The sequence below is a fragment of the Macrotis lagotis genome, chromosome 1, assembly GCF_037893015.1.
Source record: "Macrotis lagotis isolate mMagLag1 chromosome 1, bilby.v1.9.chrom.fasta, whole genome shotgun sequence".
NCBI classification, from domain to species: Eukaryota; Metazoa; Chordata; class Mammalia; order Peramelemorphia; family Peramelidae; genus Macrotis; species Macrotis lagotis.
Genome location: NC_133658.1, coordinates 790,045,243 through 790,068,267, shown reverse-complemented (window position 1 = coordinate 790,068,267; position 23,025 = coordinate 790,045,243). Strand labels below are relative to the sequence as shown.

At 36.4% G+C, this 23,025-nt stretch overlaps 1 protein-coding gene across 5 annotated transcripts in view; it reads right to left on the bottom strand.

Annotated features, from left to right (window-relative positions):
• NCAM1 (neural cell adhesion molecule 1) overlaps positions 1-23,025 on the bottom strand; it is a 513,914-nt gene that overhangs the window by 121,630 nt on the left and 369,259 nt on the right. For all 5 annotated transcript variants that reach the window (XM_074216690.1, XM_074216691.1, XM_074216694.1 and 2 more), the window contains exons 8-12: positions 15,091-15,233; positions 2,855-3,005; positions 2,283-2,467; positions 1,750-1,846; positions 1,187-1,357 (exon numbers count right to left, since the gene is read on the bottom strand). In XM_074216690.1, the coding sequence (XP_074072791.1) occupies positions 1,187-1,357; positions 1,750-1,846; positions 2,283-2,467; positions 2,855-3,005; positions 15,091-15,233 (747 nt within the window). The remainder of the gene's footprint in view (positions 1-1,186; positions 1,358-1,749; positions 1,847-2,282; positions 2,468-2,854; positions 3,006-15,090; positions 15,234-23,025) is intronic.

The window sequence follows — 23,025 nt, the reverse complement described above, 5'->3', positions numbered from 1 at the left end:
TTGGAGTGGGAACAGAAGTGGAGTAGGCAGACCCATCATCAGGCTATCACAATAATCCAGGACGAGGTAATGACAGCCTGCACCAGAGGGGTGGCAGTATTGGGAGAGATGGGAGAATATGCTAAACATATTGCAAAAGTGACATCCATGAGCTTTGATATCTCATTGGATATGGGAAGTGAGAAAGTGAGGAGCCAAGAATCAGACTGACGAACTGGGGTGTGTGTGTCCTCTAGAGTAATAGGGAAAGTAGGAAGGAGGGGAGGGTTTAGGGGGAAAGATTATCTAAAAAGTCATTTGGAAAATTTTAAAGGACTCTATGTATGCTAGCTTCAGCAGGTTTATCTTATGCTGTGTGTGTGTGTGTGTGTGTGTGTGTGTGTGTGTAATACTAAAGTGTGTGTAATACTAAAGTGAAATTTCATTTGCTAAACTCATATTATCTGATGGTAGTTGAGAATGTACAGGATAGAAATGGTTATGAGTTTATATTAGACAGCTCACAAAGTAAACTCACAGGCCTTGATTATGCACCTATTCTCTGTTAAGCATTGATACAAATACAAAAACCTCCTTTCAAGAACCCTATGATGTAAGGTGGATAATGAAGAATGTAAGGTAAAGGTCAAAAGTGTTTCTCTGCTCTGCTTGTAGCCAGGGCTACCATGACATAGTAGGTTCTTAAAAGACTGCTTATGGGATTGAATGGTAATTATTTTTATAATACCCATTTTATAAGTTAGGAAACTGAAGCTTAGAAAATGAAGTAACCTGCCCAAGGTTACAAAAAATGTCAGGGTCAGGCTATGGACATGGATCTCTTAACCTCAAGGCTAATGCTTCTGGTACCTCTACTTAACTGGTTTTCTTAGTGCTTTAACTGGGATCACAAAGGCCTGGTCCTGATTAATGAGCAGTGAAGCACTATGAGCTATAGACCCACCTGAGGTTAGGCTGATAGGATTTTGGAGAAAGTGATAGGGCTCCAAGGCAGAAGAACACAGGTTATGTCTATGGGCAGTGGGGTGGGGGACAAAGCTCTGGGGGCTCCTCTTCTACATTGGGAGTTGGGGAATAATCATCCGAGCAAATAAGTGACTATGGAGATCATTTAAAGAGTTGCCTGTCCCTTGAATAACACAGTGTATGAAATTCTAGAAGCAGCAAATGATCCTTTTCATCTTACCTTCCTTGGCATCATACCACTTGAAATGCCATATCTCCTCACCCATAGCTCTCCACTCAGCTTTGTATTTGAGGATGGGCACCCCACCTGTGGCCTCAGGCTCATCAAACTGCACCTGTGCAGTACTGGAATATGGCTCCACTTCATCAATGGAAGGTGAAGACGGCGTATCTGCGGAGGACAGAGCTGGTGCTATGGAAAACTCAGGGATGCCAATGTGTCCAGGCTTGCACTGTTCTACAGTCCGTGGTTTTCAATAATCTGAACTTTTCTTCTTATAGAATATTTTCCTTAAAATGTGTATTCCTCTTGACCTCATAACCAATTCATTATAAAAGTGATTAACTATCATGTTTCTCAAATTCCTCCCCAACTTCCATAATGCCTTACCCCTATGATGTGTTTTAAAGTTTTACCCATTCTCCAGTGACCCCAGATGTTTGTTCCTATTCATAGTAAGAGGAACTCTCTCCTTCTCATTTCTAGTGATTTACATTTCCTATCTTATTCATCCAAATAGTCCAAATACTATTAAGAAACAAGAAGGATCCTGTGATACTCACCTGCCTGGACAAGGATGAATTCTAAAGATTCCTGACCAATACGGTTCACTGCAGTGCAATTGTAGTTTCCAAAGTCATTCTCAGAGTCAGGGGTCACCTTCAGAAGGAAGAAGGAAGGATGGGGCTATCAGTGTCTCATGATAGGGATCACAGGCATTGCAGGCTAAAACTAGATGTGGGAAGAGCTTCAGGCAGAAGAAAGAAAAGAGTCCTTCAATCTGTTGCTTTGGGTAATTTACTAGATATGGGATGAGTTTTTGGTAAAGCATAATGAATTGGTTTCAGACTTAAAATTCTGGCATGGTTTAGAAAAGAGCCTGAGGGAGAGAGAACTTTTTTTCCATACCCACAGGACTTGGGCCAGGAACCCCAGCCTTGATTTATTCCAGAAATAGGATTCCCATGTTCCAGTTCAAGTTCATCTCTAGTCAATGATTTTCTTAAGTTGGATGATCAGGAGCGAGAATTTCTCCCACAAACAGGAGTCTGACCCTATGAGGGTATGTGTCTTTTCTTCTCTCCCTGATTCTTACCTCTAAATAGCTAGCAGAGGGGCTGTTGTATATCTTGATGTTGCTGTAGTTGGAGCTTGGCAGCAGCTGCCCATCTCGGAACCAGGAGATGGTGGCGCTGGGATAGGCAAACACCTCACAGGTGATGTTGACCTGGTTCCCTTCCCAGGTGTACACAGCCACGGGACCCTGAAGCTTGGGGGCATCTATAACAAATGAAGACTTCAGTAACCTGGCAAGAGACTCTTTGTTGGTTTAGTGGGGAAAACTATAGTAGCAGCATCTGACATTAGAACTGGAGTTCAAATTAGGAAGGGCTAAATTCAAGGCAGAACTTTTTTTCCCCAATCTGGAAAGCTTGACTCTTACTTATGTGACCATGAGAAGTAGCATAAACAGACTCAAAAAGAAGAGGGGTATTTGTTTAGGGTTGGCACCCTAAGTGAATGGCACTAGCCTGGACCATGGGTCCAGTCTCCCTTCCAGGATATCAAGAATGGCGCTGAAAGGTTAAAGTGGACATGGTGTCAAGCTCCTGTGCTGAATTGCCCCTTCCCTCTATGGCCCTACTCCTTTTCCAAGCAGTTTCTCACATTGTACTTCGAGGTACATAGCCTGGGAATCCTGGCCAATGGTGTTGCTGGCTGTACAGATATACTCTCCGGCGTCTGTGTACTGAATGCTCTTCAGCGTCAGTGATGACACTCGAACGTGGCTGCTCACCACAATGTGTCCATCCAGAGTCTGAGGGAAGGAGAAGGGAGAGAGGGTCAGAAAGTGAGTGGCATGGGGTGAGTGACAGTAAGAGAGGGGGAAGGAAGGGAACAAGGAGGGACAGTCTAAGAGGGTGGAAAGTTCTCTAATTTTGATCAATTTTAGGTCCTCTGACCATCCCCCTACTGCCCCTAATCCTAATAATCTGAGTTGCCCACCAAGAAATTTTGGGAGGCTCAAGATGACACCCGAGATCCTTAAATGGTGTTTTGGGGGATCAGTGAGGATCATTTAGACTAAAAATATGTGTGGGAAGAGCTTCAGGAAGAGGACAGGAAAAAGAATCCTCCAATCTGCCGACTTGGATAAATAATGGCAGTTCTGCCTGGTTTCCCCCTATTGACTTCACAAGACTCAAACACAAGCTCTCAACTCTTTCCTCTTTCCTGAGAGACTGTAAGCTCAAGGAGGGCAAGGATTATTTTAGTTTTCTCTTCGTGTCCCCTGTCTAGCACATAGCAGACAACAAATGCTTTTGGGCTGATTTTCCAGTAGTTGGCTGATCAATTTTGGTTCCAAGGATTCGGCAACCTTTGATAGAAAATTATGATACGCCTAAAACTTGCCAGGGAAATGCCTGTCATTGTGAGATATCTCTGTTTTCTGCCCCCTTCATTTTTCTATTAAATATTCATTTACATTTTTTAAAATGCTAAATGTAGGGCCAAGAGTGTAACCAGCTCATCACAATATTTATAGTAGCAGATAGGCTTGGGCAAAGACCTGAAAATCCTAATCATCGTCACACACCTCCTTGAAATGAGATGTCGCAATTATAATTACAAGCCAATAAGGGGAAAAAAAAAGAGAATTACACTCAGTCAGTGAATATTAGAACATTTTCGAGGGCTTTCCTCTTAAAAGTGCAAAATGGTAAAATTATTGGCATAAGTGAGTTTATGGGCATGCCACGGAATTCTATAGTTTTAAAGAGGCTGGTATTCTGAAAGGGGGCTATTCCTGAACTTAAGACACCTTTTTGATAGGTGCTATAGTGCTTTGTTTGGTGGCTTTTAGGAATGAATGGTTCTTCTGACATTGGGGGTCTCTTTGGTCATCTTTGAAGATGAAGAGGGTGGAGCCTTGGCTTCAGTAATAGGCTGTCTGCTATTCCCTTGAGCAAATAGTTTCAATTTAGCACACTGGCTTCAATCAGTGATTGAAAAAAGTCTTGAAAAAAGTCTGAGGCATATCCAGGATCTGTTTTAGGTTTTCTTATTCCCTATGTAAATAGAATGTCTCTAAAAGATACTTTAGACAAAGAGATGAAAGTTCTCATCGAAAATAGGGGTAAAACAACACAAAAAACCTCAGAGGATGAAGCTCAGGTTATCTGGTTAAAAAAAAGGTTAAAAGGAAAATAAAATAAAATATAGTTGACTTGGCCTTCTTTCCTTTCCCTAACTTTCTCTGTATGAAAATTTCTTTATTTTCCCATCTGGGTGTGCCAATATGAGACAATTTTTAACAGGTAATTGTGATAAAAAAAAAAACTGAGAGACAAATTACTATGAGGAGTTGTATCTGATGTCTTCAGGTCTCCCTCTGAGAGGAAACACAAAGATTTCAGTGCTTCTAGGCTTGTTTCCTGGTGAATTGTTTTACGTGAGAACCAGGACTGAGCCAGAGATATATTGTTATCCAAAGATGTATTTATAGTTCAAGACTGGGAAAAAATGTTCAAGCCCTGAATGAGAACAGGAGAAGGATACAAGTCAAGGACATGGGAAAAAGTGTCATAACTATTTCTTCACTCAAAACACTTTACTGCCTCACTTCCTACAAAGAATATAAAAACAAAGCACTCTAGGACCCTACATTATGAAAAACTAGTTTTCTTCTATATTTTGGCCTCTGACTCTAAATGAGACAAAATAGTGGGGAAGGGAAGAAGCAACTCCCAGGTCCCTGGAGAATCATTCACCTGGAACACAAAGAGTGAAATATGCTACCTGAGGACTCTTTCTGGAAAACCAAGCATTCTACTTTCTTTGGGGCTAAGAGATTGCTATTTATTTAAAAATAATAATGCTTTTAGTCCTACCCCCTCTCTTCGCATCTCTACTCCCTTTCCCTCCTTCCCCAACAGGCTCAGGAAAAAAATGTCCAGAGTCAGGCAGAATGAGATTTGTAGCTGTCCATGAGTGGCTAACAACTAACAACTCATTTTTCTTCTTTCCCATAATCCCAACAATTTTATGACTGGGGTAATAAATCATTCTCCATATGACAGCACTGAGCAATTCCTGTGGTCAAAGAGGGGAAGAATTTTAGAGAGGAAGTGCACTTAACCACACTCCTTTTGACAGAAAAGAAGGTATGATACAAAAAGAGGACATAATGAATTAGATACAACTATGGTGGCATGTACAAGTGCAGAAATGAATGTTAATGCCTGGGAGAAGGCAGTAGATTCTAAATATTAAATAGCATTAAATATTCATTTTACATATGATCTGAACAGGTCAGTCATGTGTCTGTATGGTTATCAATACATTTGAAAATCTAGGAGGATGAATGCATGCAATTTAAACATTTAGCAGGATTTAGAGTTTCCATGTACTGCATCCATAGGGGCTAAGATATCAGGATTAATCTGAAAAAAACTGGGATTTTTTTTTGTAATATTGGGTGAAATGGTAAGTATTAGAAAGCTTGACTCTCATTTGAAGCAAACAGTTTTTAACCTGCACTGCATCACGATAACAGGAACAACAAGAATGAAAGATATGCTCACAAAGAGGGTCTTGGGGATGTAGCCCTTGAAATATAATAATTAATAGTTGTATTCACTTTTAAAGCTATCACAAGGGTCTTTCATAATAATAATAATAATAACAATAACTAAATGTTAAAAAATAATAATAATAGGAATTTAATAGATTGATATTTGATTTTACTATTGGAACTATATGCCATATTTCCCCAGTTGAAGTAAATAGTTTCTTTATGAATCACACAGCAAATCAAAGTAAATTTTTAAAGAATGCTCGTGTGAAAAATATGAAAACATTAGCACCAAATCACCCTAGGTTCATGAATTTAATTTCAAAAAATAACAGATAAATTTATTTGTTTGGAAACACTTATATGAGTAAACACCTACCAAGAGTTTCCATTGCATTGTTTTTAAGGGTAAATATGATGCATTCGTTTTAATAAAAGATTTCTGGTAATAACAGATATGAGCAACAAGATGAGTTGAGCTAGAAGGAATAAGGAGAGGTTGTCAGGTCACTGAATTGTTAGACCTTAAGATCCAAAGCCATCTCAAGTCAGTTGGGAAACAAAATGTTCTCTGATTTTAAGAGTGCCTAGCTCATCAGTGAGGGAAATTAGTTTTTATAGACTTGGTTCCTAGGATAAATTTTCCTGGAATACCAAGGGGATATAGTAGCTTCAAAATTATAGTCAGCTTTGGAAAACAAACCTTCTCCATCCACTCCCAACACAGCTTGCTTGCTCAACTCCAAATGACACTATTACAAAGGAATATCTATACTATTGACCTATTCTTTAATCAAACTAAATCACTAATTAGTTGAGTGTATCTAATTACTGTAGTAATGTTGGGTTAAGTTATAATGCTTTCAAATGCTAAGAACTGGCTAGTGGTCAGATAAGCTATACCTCTTGCTTCTCTGGTCGAATCCACGAAGCCTGGAGAGAACAGATATAAAACACAACAAGAAAGCAGTAAAATTTTACAACATGTTGCTTTAGGTAGTAGATGCATCACACTGCATTCCGTGCACATGCAGCTTTCTGTCAATTCAGGACTGTTTTTTTTTCTTTTTTTTCTTTTCTTTCTTTCTTTTTTTCTTTCTTTTTTTTTTTTTGCCAAGGGTCCATTTCATTTTCAGTGGAGTGTTCACTTCCCACTTTGTTGTTTAAGATTTTTCTCATTCACTTTAAGTTGAATAATCTTTGGAAAGCTAAAAAAAATTCTGGATTTTTGAATCTTCTATCCACATATATGTATGTATGTGGATAGGCACATAACACATTAGACTGCACATACAGAAAATCTATAAATATATCTTAGGGGTGCTACTGGACTGTGGTCTAATAGTCCTGAGCACATAATCCTGAGATATTTATAGAGCAGGTTTTTTTTTTTGTTATATGGTATCACACAGACACAGTAATAGTGTTCTGTGTTCATGCATTGTACAACTTCTTGCATGCATTCTATCAAAAAATTAAATTAATCCCATCTTATATAAAAAGGTAAGAATCAAAGAGAAGAACAATGGGAATGGGAATTGTGTCATTCCTAAGACTGCAGGTTCAGGAAGCTTTGCAGACACCAATTAAAGTTACAATGAGGCTGTTAACTTTTTCTTGGTGTTGCATGAATGGTCAGCAGGCGTACAACAAGACTGTCTTTGGTAAGAAACAATGATTTCTATTCTAGAATGAGCCATCATCCCTAATAATGCCAACTCAAAACCACTAATGTTTGTTTTTGGAATTTTATACTATTAATATCTAATTCTTTGATTAATTTAGACCTTGGAGATCTACTTCTCTTAGTCAGGAATCAAAAGTCACCTGCTAATATCACAGCTGCAGTGCTCTTTTTACTAGGTGGTATGGTTGAATGAATGAATAACACTGATGCTTATATAGCAAGAAGACAGAAGAGATGAGAAACACAGAGATGGATTCCGTGGAATGAAAGTTAGCAAATGTATGGAAAGCCCAGTCTAGTCAAGGAAGGCATTGTAGGTAGAATAAGGATGCTATTGTTATTTTACATTATTTTAAAATGAAGCGGAAAAGGTGACCAGAGGAACATGCAGAGCCTGAAAAAACACACAATATTGTGTGTCAAAATATCAAACAAATTCACCAATTCCACATCATTTGGGAGTTTATCTGTAACATGCTAGAATTGACTTTCTCAAGAACCTGTGCCCTAGTGTTATCTTTACATGAGACAGGTCTTTTAGTCTGATTCTCCTTGTACATACTCTGTATCCTAAAGAACCAGTGACCATTAATATTTTTTTGGAGGCAAATGGGGTTATATGATTTACCCAGTGTCACTTAGTAAGCACCTGAGTGAAGCTGAATTTGAATTCAGGTTCTCCAGACTTCTGATCCAATAATCTATTGAATAACCTAGCTACACCATAATTACAATAATATTGTCTAATTTCTTCAGCTTGACCTACTCCCCATATACCTATATATATACCTGTGTCTTTGGTCTTAATGAGACAATTGCAAAACAGATGTGACATATTTTAAGAAAATTTTAAATTGTAAATAAGCAAACTTAGAAAACAAACTGGGGTGCGAATTGCTTATAATTGAGAATAGTAAAAGAATTCATCTATGTTTAAGTGAAATGGATATAACATAATGTATCAGATTCAGACTGCTGAATAAATCAGCTCAGATTACTACAGGAAGTTCTTCCATGGTTTAAGGAAAAAAAAATATATATATATATATTAAACTGGGCTAATGTTTTTCATAATCCTCTCTAATTTATTTATATTATTCAGATAGAAAATCCCTCCCCACTATGATTCAATTCATTAGAATAGTCTGGCTTCTGTCTTTCTTTTTTTCTCCCTCTATTCTCTTTGCTCTGTATTCCCAGAAATTTTTTCTTTCCTTTTCTTGTTGTTTCTTCATTTTTGCATATAAATGGTTAAATAAGAGCTTGATGACAAAATGAATGACTTATTTGGATATTGGGTTTATTCTTCTGAGTGTCTGTAAAGACAATCAATCATTATTTAAACACTTCTTCGGTATTCTCCAGTTCAGTTTTACTTCAGGGTCTCATGCTGGCATGGAGGTGATTCTGGTTCCCAAAATGTTACTTACACCAGTGAAGAGTTACCTCCCGTAGGACTGATCAAGCTACAAAGGTTTTGACTGTGGGTTGGGACCAGCTTAGCCAAGTCTGAAGAAGCATATCAGCAGGAACTGACCACCCAAAGTTGAATTTTTTCCCCTTTCATGAAAACTGAAACTCAAGAAGACTAGCTATCTTTTGATTTAGGTAGATTATCAATATCAATTAAATCACAGATATTTCTAGCTAATGAAGTCTGTTTGGTATGTAACATCATCAACATTTCAAAACATGACAAAATTACAAATGGATCTTGATAGAAAGAGGTATTTTGAAGATGGAATGGAAATAACAACTTGCTATGGTTCTGAATTATCCCAAAGGACCTTTCTTTTTTGTAATTTTATTTATTTAAGGCAATGGGAATTAAGTGACTTGCCCAAGGTCACACAGTTAGGCAATTATTCAGTGTCTGAGGCCACATTTGAACTCAGGTCCTCCTGACTCCAGGGTGGGTATTCTATCCACTGTGTCACCTAGCTGCCCCAAGGACCTACTTTCTATATATGACCAGACCAACCATTATAACTATTAGTTTACACCGTGAGAGGAATCAATTGCTAGAGTATATTCTGATTCACTGATCTTGAGGATTCAAAACAAACTTAGTAGACTAATTATTTCAACTGTTCTGATAAAAAAAAAATCAACCCAACTAGTTGCACTTTGACTAAGTAACTCTCTGGAGATCAATTTGTAAACAAGTCAATATACCACAGCTATTTATATGAAAAAAGAATGGGGCTTGCTTAATTCCAGGCTTGTGCCATTTCCATTAAGAAGGTACTAATTATTTGATCAAGAAGTCACTATCTTCCTAATTGTAACTGTGGCTTTTACTATCTATTACTTAAGAATAATACAAGGTTTAACTCAGATGTAAAGCAAAAGGACAAAGTAGGTCAGGATCTGGTGCAATAGACTTGTGAGTTAAAGCGTATTTTAACTGGTTTATATTGAAATTCACTTCATTAAAGAAAACATTTATACTGAAGTAAGCAGAATCTATTAAAATTGCTTTATATTTTTTCTTGTAATTTTTCCCTCTGGAGGAAATACTGGATAAATTAAATGGTTTGTTATATAGACACAGATATACCTACATTATTTGCACATATGTACTCACTGGAATATGTGGTGTATATAGTATATAAGTATACACACATATAACATACTTAATATAGAAATACATGTTTATATATATATATATATATATATATATATGAATGTGAAATCTTATGATTTTCTGATTCTTTCACCTCTAGAAAGACTTTTTGTTTGTTGCCTTTAATATGTTTTCCTGTAAACTCTTATCTTCTTTCTTTCATTCACAGCTAAATGACTGTTCTAGACACTGTTCAAATCAGCTATATGGCTGTTGAAGCCAAGCTGGAAAAGGTAGAAAATATTTTATATAAAATGAGATCAAAGCCCATGAGCAGTAACTAGATAGTAAGAGTATACTTTCTTGGGGCAGCTAGGTGGCACAGTGGATAGAGCAGGCCCTGGAGTCAGGAGGACCTGAGTTCAAATCTGGTCTCAGACACATTATAATTAACTAGTTGTGTGACCTTGGGCAAGTCACTTAACCCCACTGCCTTGCAAAAACCAAAAAAAAATATGCCCTGGTTTTCACAAATTGAAAAAATTGGGGACAATGCAAACTATGAACTGGCAAATTTGGTAGTAAACCCAGGGAAAGTTTAGAAGAGATTATTATTGCTGTTGTAGTTGATACTCAAGTTGGAAGTGCAGTGTAGATGCCAGTGCAGTCAGGATTCTTGGGCTCAAATGATTCACCAGCCTCGCTATCCTCAATTGCAGGGACTATAAGGTATGTGCCACCAATTCTACTTTAGAACAGATTGTTAACAGATGGTTTGTGAGCATATGTACAATAAGGCAGTAATCATGAAGAGACAGCATAGGTTCACTATGAACAAGTCATGTCAAACATATCTCATTTTCTTTTTTGATAGATCAGAGGAATTCTGTATAAATATTGTATTTGTATTTCGGAAAAGCATTAGAGGAAAATCTGGCAAAACATTCTTGGAGACAAGATATAGAAAAGTGGACTGACTGACAGTACAATTAGGTGGATGAGTGACTGGTTAAGTCACTGTACCCTAAATTACTATACCCTAAAATTACTGTTAATCCTAAAGTTAAATTACTCTACCCTAAAAAGTACTGATTAAAGGCAGAATATCAGGCCAAAGATGATCTCCAAGAATATACTGTGCAGTTGTTGTATATTTGGTCTTGCCCTGTTCAACATTTTTATAAACTATAAATCTTAAATTATTTAGCTGAAGTTAGAGACATGTTTACCAAATAGACAAAATGCTGAAAGGGATAGCTGTTATGGTGGATGTCAGACTCAAGATTTTAAAAGATGTTGGCAATCTGTAAAGATGGGCAGAAGCCAACAACAAATGTAACTGGAATGAATATAAAGCCATATGTTTGGAATGGAAAAAAAAATCATCTGTACAAGGAGAAGAAATAGAAAACTTGACTTGATAGGACTATAAGAAAAAAATCATAAGCTCAATATAAGACAGGGAGGTGAACTGATAGCTAGAAAAAAAACAAAAATAAAAATAAAAAACAAAACTCATTCAATTCTATGTTACATTAATAGAAGTATAATGTCCAGAGTAACAGAACAGAATTTCCTCTAAACTCTATTGTATGAACACATTTGAAGTATTTTGTTTAGTTTCAGGGTAGCACATAATATCCAGAAACATGAATGAGGAATAGTTGTTCTATCATGTCAGTTGTGCCTGACTCTTCTAGATCTCATTTTGGGTTTTTTTTGGCAAAGGTACTGGAGTGATTTGTCATTTCCTTCTCTAGTTCATTTGACAGATGAAGAAACTGAGGCAAGCAGGTATAAGTGACTTGCCCAGGGTCACAAAGCTAGTGATCACATTTGAACTCAACAAGAGGAATCTCTCTGATTCCAGGTCCATCCCCCCTATGTACCTAGCTGCTCCAATGGGGATTTTAGTCTGGAGAATTTGAGACAGTGGGGATATTATAGTTTTTTCCAAGTAGAAAACAAGAGGATTTATTCTGAGTTGACTTAGAAAGGCATGGCTGAAGTGATAGGAAAGGCAGATTTCAATTCAAAAGAAGGAAGAACTTTGCAATGTATAGAAGAGTCTGAAGACAGAACAGGCTGACTCTAAAGTAAACTTGGGAAATTAGCTTTCTTCCCCTGAACTCTTCAAGAAGAAGCTGCACAGTTATTTGGTATGGGCAATGAAGAAAGGACTCCTGATTTGTGTGAGATATAAAACTAGATGCTCTCTAAGGTCCCTTCTAGTGTTTAATATTAGAAGGGTAGCTAGGTGACACAGTGGATAGAGTACTGGGTCTAGAGTCAGGAAGACCTGAGTTCAAATCCAACCTCAGACACTTAAGTAGCTGTGTGACCTTGGGCAAATCACTTAACCTTGCTTGCCTCAGTTTTCTATAAAATGAACTAGAGAAGGAAATGGAAAATCACTCCATCATCTTTGCCAAAGAAAACCCCCAATGGGGTCACAAAGAGTCTGACACATCTGAAATGACTCAACAATAACAAATGTGCACAACATTCTGTCTGATCCAATCCTTAGTATATTTCCAAGAAGCCTTTCTTGCTTGCATAATTAGTAAAAATCATGTCTTTACATCTGTTTGAAACATGCCCCTGAATTTGATGAGGAAAAAGTGTATTCTTTTATAGAAAGTTGGATCACTACTAGTATTTGGTAATGTATGTAGATAAAAGTAAAAAAAATGAACTTTAACTTTGTCTGGAATTAAACCTATTTATAGCATTCTTATTATAAGAAAAGAACTGGTAGCCCATTTTTTAATTTTCCTAAATGTCACCCACACAACAAGATTAAGGATCCTTCATCTGTGCCATAATACATAATGTAAGAAATTTGACATTTTTCTCAAAGGTAGACATGTTCACACTACTATGTCATGATATTGGGGTGTAGGGAATTTCTGACAATCACTAATGTTACTTCCCATAAAAGTTAAGGCAAAACATATTCAAATCAACTATCATAAAACTAGTGTTAAGATATTCCTCATTATTCAACAGTAAGAAAAATTGATAATATAAACTGACAAAGGCAAGCTGAGTCACTAAAATGATTCCATATTATGCTCAAGGTATAAATATGTATCTATATGTATATATGTGTATTTCTTTCATATTTCTTTTTGCCCCCACCATGTTCATGGTTCTATATTAGATACTTGGGGTTTTTTTGGTCTCCATTCTATAGGAAATAGATTAACATATTTATCCAGGAAGGTCAATTCATTAAATCAGACAGCATGGACACAAATCAATGCTTTTTTGGTCTGTCTTGGTCTATTAATGTCTCTCTGACCTCAGACCTAGGGAGTATAGAATTTAATTAGTTTATGGTTTTTCACCTGGGACAGAGATACATTTCAGTGTCCTACTGTGGGTGATGGCTTAGATCAAAGACATACATTTCCTTGGTCATTTTGGACACAACTGTTTACTAAGCAGCAGAGCCTTCAGTTAAGCCCTGAAACAGACACTCAATCATATAGCAAACATGCTTAGACAGAAGTGAAATCTGAACTGGAGAGTTAAAAACATCAATCTGGATGAAGGAATTTCTCAAACACAAAATTTCCTTAATATTGCTTTCTTTCTATGATATCAAATAGAATGTGTGAAAGTCCCAAAAATACTTAGCAGTTTTTTTAGATGAGTCTAAGTGGAAAAGGACATTTGGAACAGTGGATTTTCTCTCTGTGTATCTGTTGGTGAGGCAGGAGATTCCTTCAAAAGCATACATGCCATATAGTATTCTCCTGACACCATGATTCTATACTAACTCCCTCCCTTTTTTATTTTCAACCCAATCCTAGCCTACTTTTTCCTAAAGAGTTACCTGTAGTCAAGAAAGCCAATGAATTCCTATGATCTGTGGTTTTCTAGTCATCAAGGAATTTCTTACCAATATTTTATACAGTTAAGATGATTGATGAGTGTTCTGACTAATAATAATAATAATAATAAATTAATGATAATGATAACTAGTATTTATATAGTGTTTTAGGGTTTCCAAAGTATTTGATCCTCAAAAATTTGGGGAGGCAAGAGTTTTTATTATTCCCATTTTATAGCTGAGGAGATTGAGAGTTTAAATGACTTTCCCAAAGTCTGACTCAACTAAGAAGCATTTGAAACAAGTTCTGAACTCAGGTTCCCCACTCCAAGCCCAGTACTCTATCTGGGTACTATTTCTCTGCAGGGTTAAGAAAAATGGAGCCCCAAAGGACATGTGAGACAAAGCTCCTAAAAGACATAAAAGCAGCAACATTTTGCTTTAAAAGCATATTTCTACATTTAGCCTCATTAAACCAGTAAGGGTCAGATTTTGGGGGGAGGGTGCATATTATTGATAACAAAAAAGTAACTTTCCAGTGGCACACATGTTTACATGCTTAGAGATAAATTTTGCTAAATGTTTTCAATCATTTTTTTCTATTGAGTTTTAAAGGATGTTAAAATGTTCCCCAAATCTTCACTGAATATAGTAAAGAATACTGTGTAACAAATTATATTGGGAAAATATTATTTTGAAACTGCTAATTATTTTTGCCTTTAGGACAAAATGATATTGATATGTGACCAACAATACAGGCAGACACGAAGGCAACCAAAGTTTTGTGCATACAGTATAGAGAGAGCATGAGCATACAATATATAAGGAACAGAATTAACAGGTTCATTTTGGTCCCTGTGATGATGGAGAGAACAATCTGACACTGTGACTCAGTTTATCTGGTCCTTGGCTTTTCCTCATCCCTCACAGCTCAATAACCCCCTAAGGCTGAAATTCCCCAGCCCTCCTTCTCCCAAAATCTTTTACTCTTTGACTATGTATCCAGAAACTTCCTACCTCTTTGATTAGAAAGAAAGGATTTAGCCCCACTCTGTTAGGACTGAACTTCAAGAATGTGGCATAGGGACAAGGTGGGGATGGGAAGTCACTGGGACTACTTTGTCTGCCCTGGTGACAATATTATGTCTATCTGCTCACAGAGAGGCTAGGCACTATGGCAGACTTGACTGCTTCAAGTCTAAGTTCCAAGGCTCTGACAGCCTGGGAGATATTATACCTTTTCTTCATTGCTGATGTTTCTTGTGGAAGTTCTCCAGGTGATTGAGGGGATAGGGTCTCCTGATGCCTCACAGGTAAGAGTAATCTGCTCCTCCAACTCCATGGCAGTTTTGTTCTCCACATAGTTAATTTTGGGTTTTGCTGTAAAGAGCAAAACATTTCTGTAAGTTAATCTGAGTTTCAATTTTGCTGTACTGGACATCATAAAGTAAACAAAAATGTAGAGACATGTTCCCTACCTCTAAGGAGCTTACAGTCTAATAAAAGAGACAGTATATATATACCCAAGTAGCTAAAGTACAAAGGCAATATTTGATAAGTGTCATATGAGTGGGATAGAAAATTGATCTTAGGAGAGCTCACAAATGGTAATTTCCCACTGGGAAGGCATCATGGAGAAGATGACATTTGAAGAATGGGTAAGACCTCCCCAATAAGTGATGAGATGTTTGGAGGAGGCATTTCATATGGAAATAAAAATATAAACAAAGAGAAAAGAACAAGGTAAATTTGGGAACTATTAAATAGGCTAGTTTGTATAGTGTGAAGGGTGCAGTATGAAATTATTAAATGAAATGAAATTATAAATATAAAATTTTTGGGAAAGATAGGTAAGGTCAAATTGTGTAGAGGGTCTTGGATTCTGGGATAAGATTTAGACTTTTGCTTCTAAGAATTGGGGAGTCATGGATTATTTATAAGCAAGGCAATAGCATCATGAAGATATTAATTTTGGGTAGAGAAGTTTGTAATGGAGGTTGGGAAAATATTGAGAGACTGTTGCAAAAGTCCAGGTATGAGGTAATAAGAGACAGAACTAGGGTTATGTCAGGTGGAAAAGAAATGATAGATACATATAATAGACTACAAAGGAAGCAGTGGCAGAAGTTGGAAAACGATAAGGGAAGCATCAAAGATAATTCTGATGTTTTAAATCTATATGATTGGGAGAATGTTGCCAACATTAATGAAAATAGGATAGTTAGAAGGCAGAGTTGATTTAGTGGGAAGATGAGTTCATTTCCTAAATGTTTCAGGTGTATGCACATGAATACAAACATTTAAGAGCCAAATTAAACATTAGAGAAAATTGAATTTTCTCAATTTAAAACAATCATAGCCTGAAAGCACTGAACCTTTCCCACAAGAACGTGATAATACTGGAAAACCTCACTAGTTTCACTCATTGGAGAGGGGAGGGGATTAATGAAAACTCTAGGTTCCAAATTGAAGTACTGAAATGAGAGTGAGATTTGAAGTCAGGAGAGAACTAGGTTTGGATACTGGTTATAGTACTCATTAGTTGTGTGACCAAAAGAAAGTCACACAAAATTAAGACTATAAATATTAGTTTTCTCATATGAAAAATGTGCATACCTACAAATTACAAGTTTTGATTACCTAACAGGTTACTTTAAAGCTTAAATGAGACAAAGTATATGAAGCACTTTTCGAATCTTAAGGGTGCTATAGACATGCCTTAGTAGATTACTTTTCGACAATGATTCTTTTCAAATTTAATAACTTTCAAGTTCATTCAGTATCTCAAAGTAAGTTAAAATATTTGACCAGAATAATTTTTTGTGAGGAGAGGTTTTGAGATCCTTTTATTCATAGTAAGATTGGTGCTTGTAAAGTGCCTACAGGCTCGTTCCCAAAAGTATTTTAAATCTGTCCCTACCATTTTGTGAGCAATAATTTACTAAGAAAATCTTGTTTTGGTAGGTAGTAAAAATAGTGTTGTCAATTCAATATGATTAAATGTTCAGAAATTCCAAATTAATGAAATTTTAGTATGGCAAGATTATATTTTTAATCTATATAAATTCAAAATACAGTTGACCACATACTAGATTCATAAAAGACTTGGGTTTGAATCCTGGTTCTGTTGCTTACCACCTATGAGACCTGAGGTAGAGACCTTGGACATTCTCAGCCTCAGTATTCTCTTAGGTTCCATCCAGTTCCATATCTTTAATTTTATGAAATATTCAATCCAAAAAGGTAGTATTATGATATTTTCTTACTGCTATTCACAGCTCCAGTAAGATCAATGTTAAGTATTGTCACACTGAAAGTAATATTATTTCTCTTCCTATCTAGACCAAGACCAGAGGCTGTCAAGTTTAAAAGCCAATTAATCACCTAGTTGTTTAAGTATCTAGCAAGTCAAACACCTAGTTTTCTTTTTTCCTTTGTGAATATGTTATTTTGTTGTCTGGAGATAATTAGATTTGGTGTCTGGAGAGACATGATAAGTTTCTGGTACCAAAAAATATGAGACTTGGAGCTAGGTTTTAGTCCTTATCACTGAAACTAACTAGTTTTGTTGCTTTAGTCCTTCAATTTTATGGGACTCAATTTCCTTATCTGGAAAAAAGAAGGGGTCAACTGGATGGTATTTAAAACTTGCTTTCTTTTCCTCTAATGTTCTCTAATTCTGTGTTTGATACAGAATTGTACAATGTGAACTATTGTGAATTTGATTAGGACAGACAAGGATGCCTTGATTTTTAAAACAGAAACAAGGGGAAATGTGAAAAGGAAATAACCATGACATTTTAGAGTTCATGATAAGATAAGAAGAGGATGCCAGGGAGAGTGTAACATGTATCCTAGACATTAATAAGACGGATTTCATAAAAGTCAAGGAAAGATATGTGTGATCCTTTGACCTTACAAGGGAAGTCTGTTGAAGAAGGATGAAAATCCTTCATAAACAAAATTCTAAAGACATAGTTGCAAATGATTTTTATAAGAAAGAAAACAAGATGATGTCTAAAGAGATGACTATAAGGAGAACTCTACACTGGACTTGGAATTTTTTTTAAAGAATATCAAAGATGAAAATAATGGAAAAATTTAAAAGATACTCTTAAAACATGTCAATTGTGAAAAATACAAAGGATGAAAAGAAGGGCTTTAAAAAAGGTTAGACTTTGGGCAAAAGGGATAAGCTTACTGCTTGGACTGGATAGGATGATGATAAAAATGACACTAAAAAAGTAGAAATTGGGGCAGCTAGGTGGCACAGTGGATAGAGAACTGGCCCTGGAGTCAGGAGTACCTGAGTTCAAATCCAACCTCGGACACTTAATCTGTGTGGCCTTGGGCAAGCTACTTAACCCCATTGCCTTGCAAAAAAAACTAAAAAAAAAGTAGAAATTAATTCCTATTTTGTTTATCTTTTCTTCATCTAAAGAATAATCTTCACATAAAGAAGTATAAAACATAAAAAATAGTTAAGGAAAAACTGAAATCCAAGGTAATTGAGCTGCTGGTAAGAGAGCACCTGTCCTAAATGAGCTCATCCCATCTGGTCCTAAATGAAGTGCATTTTCAGATTACTGAAATAGCTTGCTTATGAAGCATGTAGATTTTAGGAGAAGTGCTTTGGAACTGGAGATAAGCACATGGTCTAATCTTTAAAAGAAAGAAAGTAGAGTATTCAAACTAACAGCTAGGTGGCATCTAATGTTTTGGAGGAAAATATTCTGGAAAAATTCCAGAATGAATGAGAAAATGTAACATTTTTCAAATTTGTTTGACAGAACTCTGGAATTACAAATAGTAGTCAGGAAATTCAGAAAGGAAAAAATCTGTATTGGCATAAAACCACACCCAGAAAACCAGTTAATTTGTCAGATCTGTAGGAAATATCTAATTGGTGTGTTGGTACAATGTGGAAATCTAACCAATTAACCAATCAGCAAGTATTTTTAAGCGTATACTCTGTGTCAAGTACTGAAAATATAAAGACAAAAATTAACATTTTTTCTGAGTCCGGTGTTAAACCTTTACCAGCCCAATCCTCTTTTGCTCTATAAGTATTGCTTGGATTCAAGAGGAATGGATTAGAAGGCACCAGGAATTCAATTAATAGAATGGAAACCTGGTCACTGTAGGCAACTAACAACAACTACAGGCATTTATACTCTATTTTAAGACTTGCAAAGTGATTTATACCTATTATCTCATTTGATCTTCTCAACATCTCTGGATAGGGGTAGAGGATGCCTTCCTCTCAGGCATGAAGAGGAAGCCTCACAAAGGGACTCAAAGAAAGAAAGGGTAATGCCATTTGTGGGGAACAGCAAGGAGGCCAGTTTATCTAAAGTATAATAGGAATGAAGAGCAATAATATAAACTAAGTGTGGAAGGATAATTTGGCTCCAGATTATGAAGGAACTGAAATGCCAAAGCAAAGGGTTCATTCCTCTTGATCATATAGGTAATAAATAGGGAAAAAAACAGGAAAAAGCTACTGAAGCTTTTTGTACAGGCGGATGACTTATCAGATTCTGTGCTTTAGGAATATCACTTTAGCAGGGGGGAAAACACATTGCAGAAGTTGGGATGAAAGTTTGCACTAAGATGGGAGACATATGAGTTGAGGGAATGGGGTTACAGGAGTGATGTAGATCTAGAAAGAATCCTATGTGGAAGGATATTTTGGATGGGTAAGATTAAATTGTCAAAGATGACTTGGAGGTCCAGAACCTAGGTGATTATCGGAGAAGGACTGGTAATAATTACATGTCCAAAAATTTTCTTTCCTAAGTCAATTAAAGAACAGGTTCCAAAATTTAGAATGTAAAACTACAATTGATTGTTGGTGTGTTTTAGCAGATTGCCTGTAAAATAACCAGTGTGCACTTACGTTATTAGTGATATTTTTGTCTCTAATTTTTTTGTACCAATGTCTATATTAAGGATAATTGGGCAAAATCAGGAAGTCTGAAGAGACAGGAAAGTAAAAGTGTTAATAATCAAGGCAATGATGATGAAACAAACACCTGTAATTGAAGCTTGAGTACCAAATCCCAAATAGAAGAGAAATGCAAATATGATGATAGGTCCCTCCAGGGTGGGTTTACTTTTAGTTATTGCAATTTGGAAAACCTACACAAGGCAAATGCTTACATAGAGATAAGAAGAAACAAAACAAGGACACTCTGAAGAACTTTGGAATCAACTGTGAGGTACTGGAGACATTGGCATAGGACCACCCAGCATGGTGTGCCTGCATCAAAGCAAGTGCTGTGTTCTATGAGCTAAGCAGAATTGCAGTAGCTCAAAAGAAACATGTGATACACAAATTTAGAGTCATCTTCATTCCAAATGTTCATATGGACTATTTGAGCCCAATTTGTGGTAGAGCCTTGTGAGCTTGCAAAGGTCTGATCAGTGATGTCATTGTGGTCCTATTTGAAAAAGAACAACCACCATGTGTTATGTTACCCATTAAAAAATGATTCCTGGAGTATTACAAAGCATTCATGGATAAAGTACAGTAAATTTATAAAGAAAAATTTCAAGTTTTTTAAAAAAAGACTATGAATAAACTGAGATGACTTCAAGATATATTGACTTATAAAGCAAAGCAGAAAGTGTAAAGTTTTGTGAAATTGTGCAATTTCTTGGAAGGTAATTATCTAATTTTCCCAATTAAAAAAAGACTTATTGAAAGTAAGTATACATATGGAAAAATTGATCTGGAAAATTAAAGTGTTTTGATTCTCCAAAAAGTCCTTGCTATTTGATAACAAATACTAGTCCCAAGTAAAACCCACTAAAACAATATAGAACTTGAGCTGGAAGGAATCTTAAAGGACATCTAGTCCAACCCTCTTATCTTACAGCTGAAGAAACTGAGACCCAGGAAGGTTAAGTGATTGCCTAAGATCATATGGATAACAAGTGGCAGAAGTGAAATTTGAACTGAAGTTCTCTAACTCCAAAGACAGTAGTCTTATTATGAGAGTTCTAAGTTTTCTTTAAGCTGAATGGTTTTTTGACAGGGTTATTAGACTGATTGAGAAAAATAATGTAGACATAGCATATCTGATTTTGAGAATGCATTTTATAAAGTGTCTCTATGATATTTCTGCAGGCAAGATGGAGAGATATGAACTGGCTTAGAAGATTTAGTTAAATTTTGAACTTGACCAGACCTAGAGAATCTTAGATGTTTGTCCATAAGATTCTGTACTTGGTATTTTCCAGTTTATTAGAAACTGGCAGGAAGATGTAGCTTGTAGATTCTATGAAATTGGGAAATGGGGAAATACTATGCATTTTTTTTTTTGCAAAGTTATGGGGTTAAGTGACTTGCCCAAAGTCACACAGCTAATAATTTTTTAAGTGTCTGAGGATGGATTTGAACTCAGGTCCTCCAGTTTCCAGGGCCAGTGCTCTAACCACTTTGCAACCTAGCTATCCCAATTGGGAGATGGCTTAATTAATATGGTAGATGACAGATTTAGGATTCAAAAGGAGATCAACAGTTTAGCATGTAGGTACAAATTTAGTAAGATGAAATTCATAGGGAAAATTTGAAGTCTTATATTTGGGCTAAAACAACAATTGCACAAATACATACGTAGACATTAATTCACATAAAAAGAGACTGAGGGAATACAAGTTCAGTAAGAGTCATGTGTATGAATGTGAAAAAGATAACTGAAAATTGAATTGAAAAAGAATTGTGTCCCCAATGTTCAGTTTTGGGGATTACACATAATATTGCTATTTATAATTTGCCAGAGAAGAGCAACCAGAATGATGAGGAAATTTGACAACATGCCATGCCTAGAAAAAAAAAGTTAAGGGTTACATCGCCATAGTGTTACAATAGAAGCAATCTAGAAGTGTTCTGTTTGGGGAGAACTAGGATTGAAGTTACAAGGGATTCAGATTAAGTGTCAATATAACAAAAACTTCAAAACTGTAATGGATTGTGCTAGGAAAGAGGGAGATGCTGCAACTGAAACTCTAATCAGAGGCAAGAAGATCCCATGTTGGAAGAAAGCTCACAGGTGATAGGTAAGTGAAGGATAGGAAGGGAACAAGCATTCATATATTGCCTACCATTTGCTTTATAGGCTCTGTACAAAGCATCTGAATCTCAGAAAAATCCTCATAATAACCTACAAATGGAGTAACCTTCATTTTATAGTAAAGGAAACTGAGGCAAAGTGACTTTACCAGGGTCACACAGCTAGTGAATTTTGGGGACTTGATTTGAACTTGAGTCTTATTTGTTCCAAGACAAGTGCCACTAGTGTATAGAGAGAGAGTAGGGAGAATAGATTTCTTCTGAAGATGAATTTTTTGCTTTTAACATTTGAAAACTGAGTTCTATATGACAGCCTTGGCAATTTAAAAATGTACAGATCAAGGATAAGTTCAGAGGTTATTTGTTCTGAGAACTTCCACTTATAAGATGGTTGATACTAAGAACATATGAACAAGGGGTTGGAATGGGAATCACCAAAAACCTACTATTATTGAGTCTGAATGGAAGTACATTCTTATGGTCTTGCTCTCCGCCTCATGGGCATGATGAAAAGAAAGCTTATTTCTTATTTTGAAGGAAAGTTGGGTACTTCTCAAAAAAGCACTCCTATCTGCTAATAAGGCTGCAACTACAATATATGATTAGATATATTTCCTTTCAGAAATATTGGCAGCTTATAAAAACTATAGGTAATTCCCAACTCACTCCATTCATTGACCCTGGACAGCTAGGTGGCACAGTGGATAGAGCACTGGTGCTAGAATCAGGAGGACAGGAGTTCAAATCCCGCCTCAGACACTTGTCACTTACTAGCTGTGTGACCTTGGGCAAGCCATTTTACCCTGACTGCTTCACATCAATGGCCATCTCCAGTTTTCCTGATTCTTATTTGGCCACTGATAACCTAGAACAGCGACCCCCTAACCCACTCAAATTCAATTCATGTGCTTGTCATAGCATCACTTCCCTGAAGTCATGGTCTTCTTTGAGAATGAAGGACAAATATCATTCACCAATCCCAGACAGTCCTCTACTCTCCTAAGTGCTTCATGCACCATGAATTCTATTACTTTTTCTGGATCTTCTCCTCACTCTAATCTAGTCTCTTCTCCAAATACTAATACCTGATTCAGA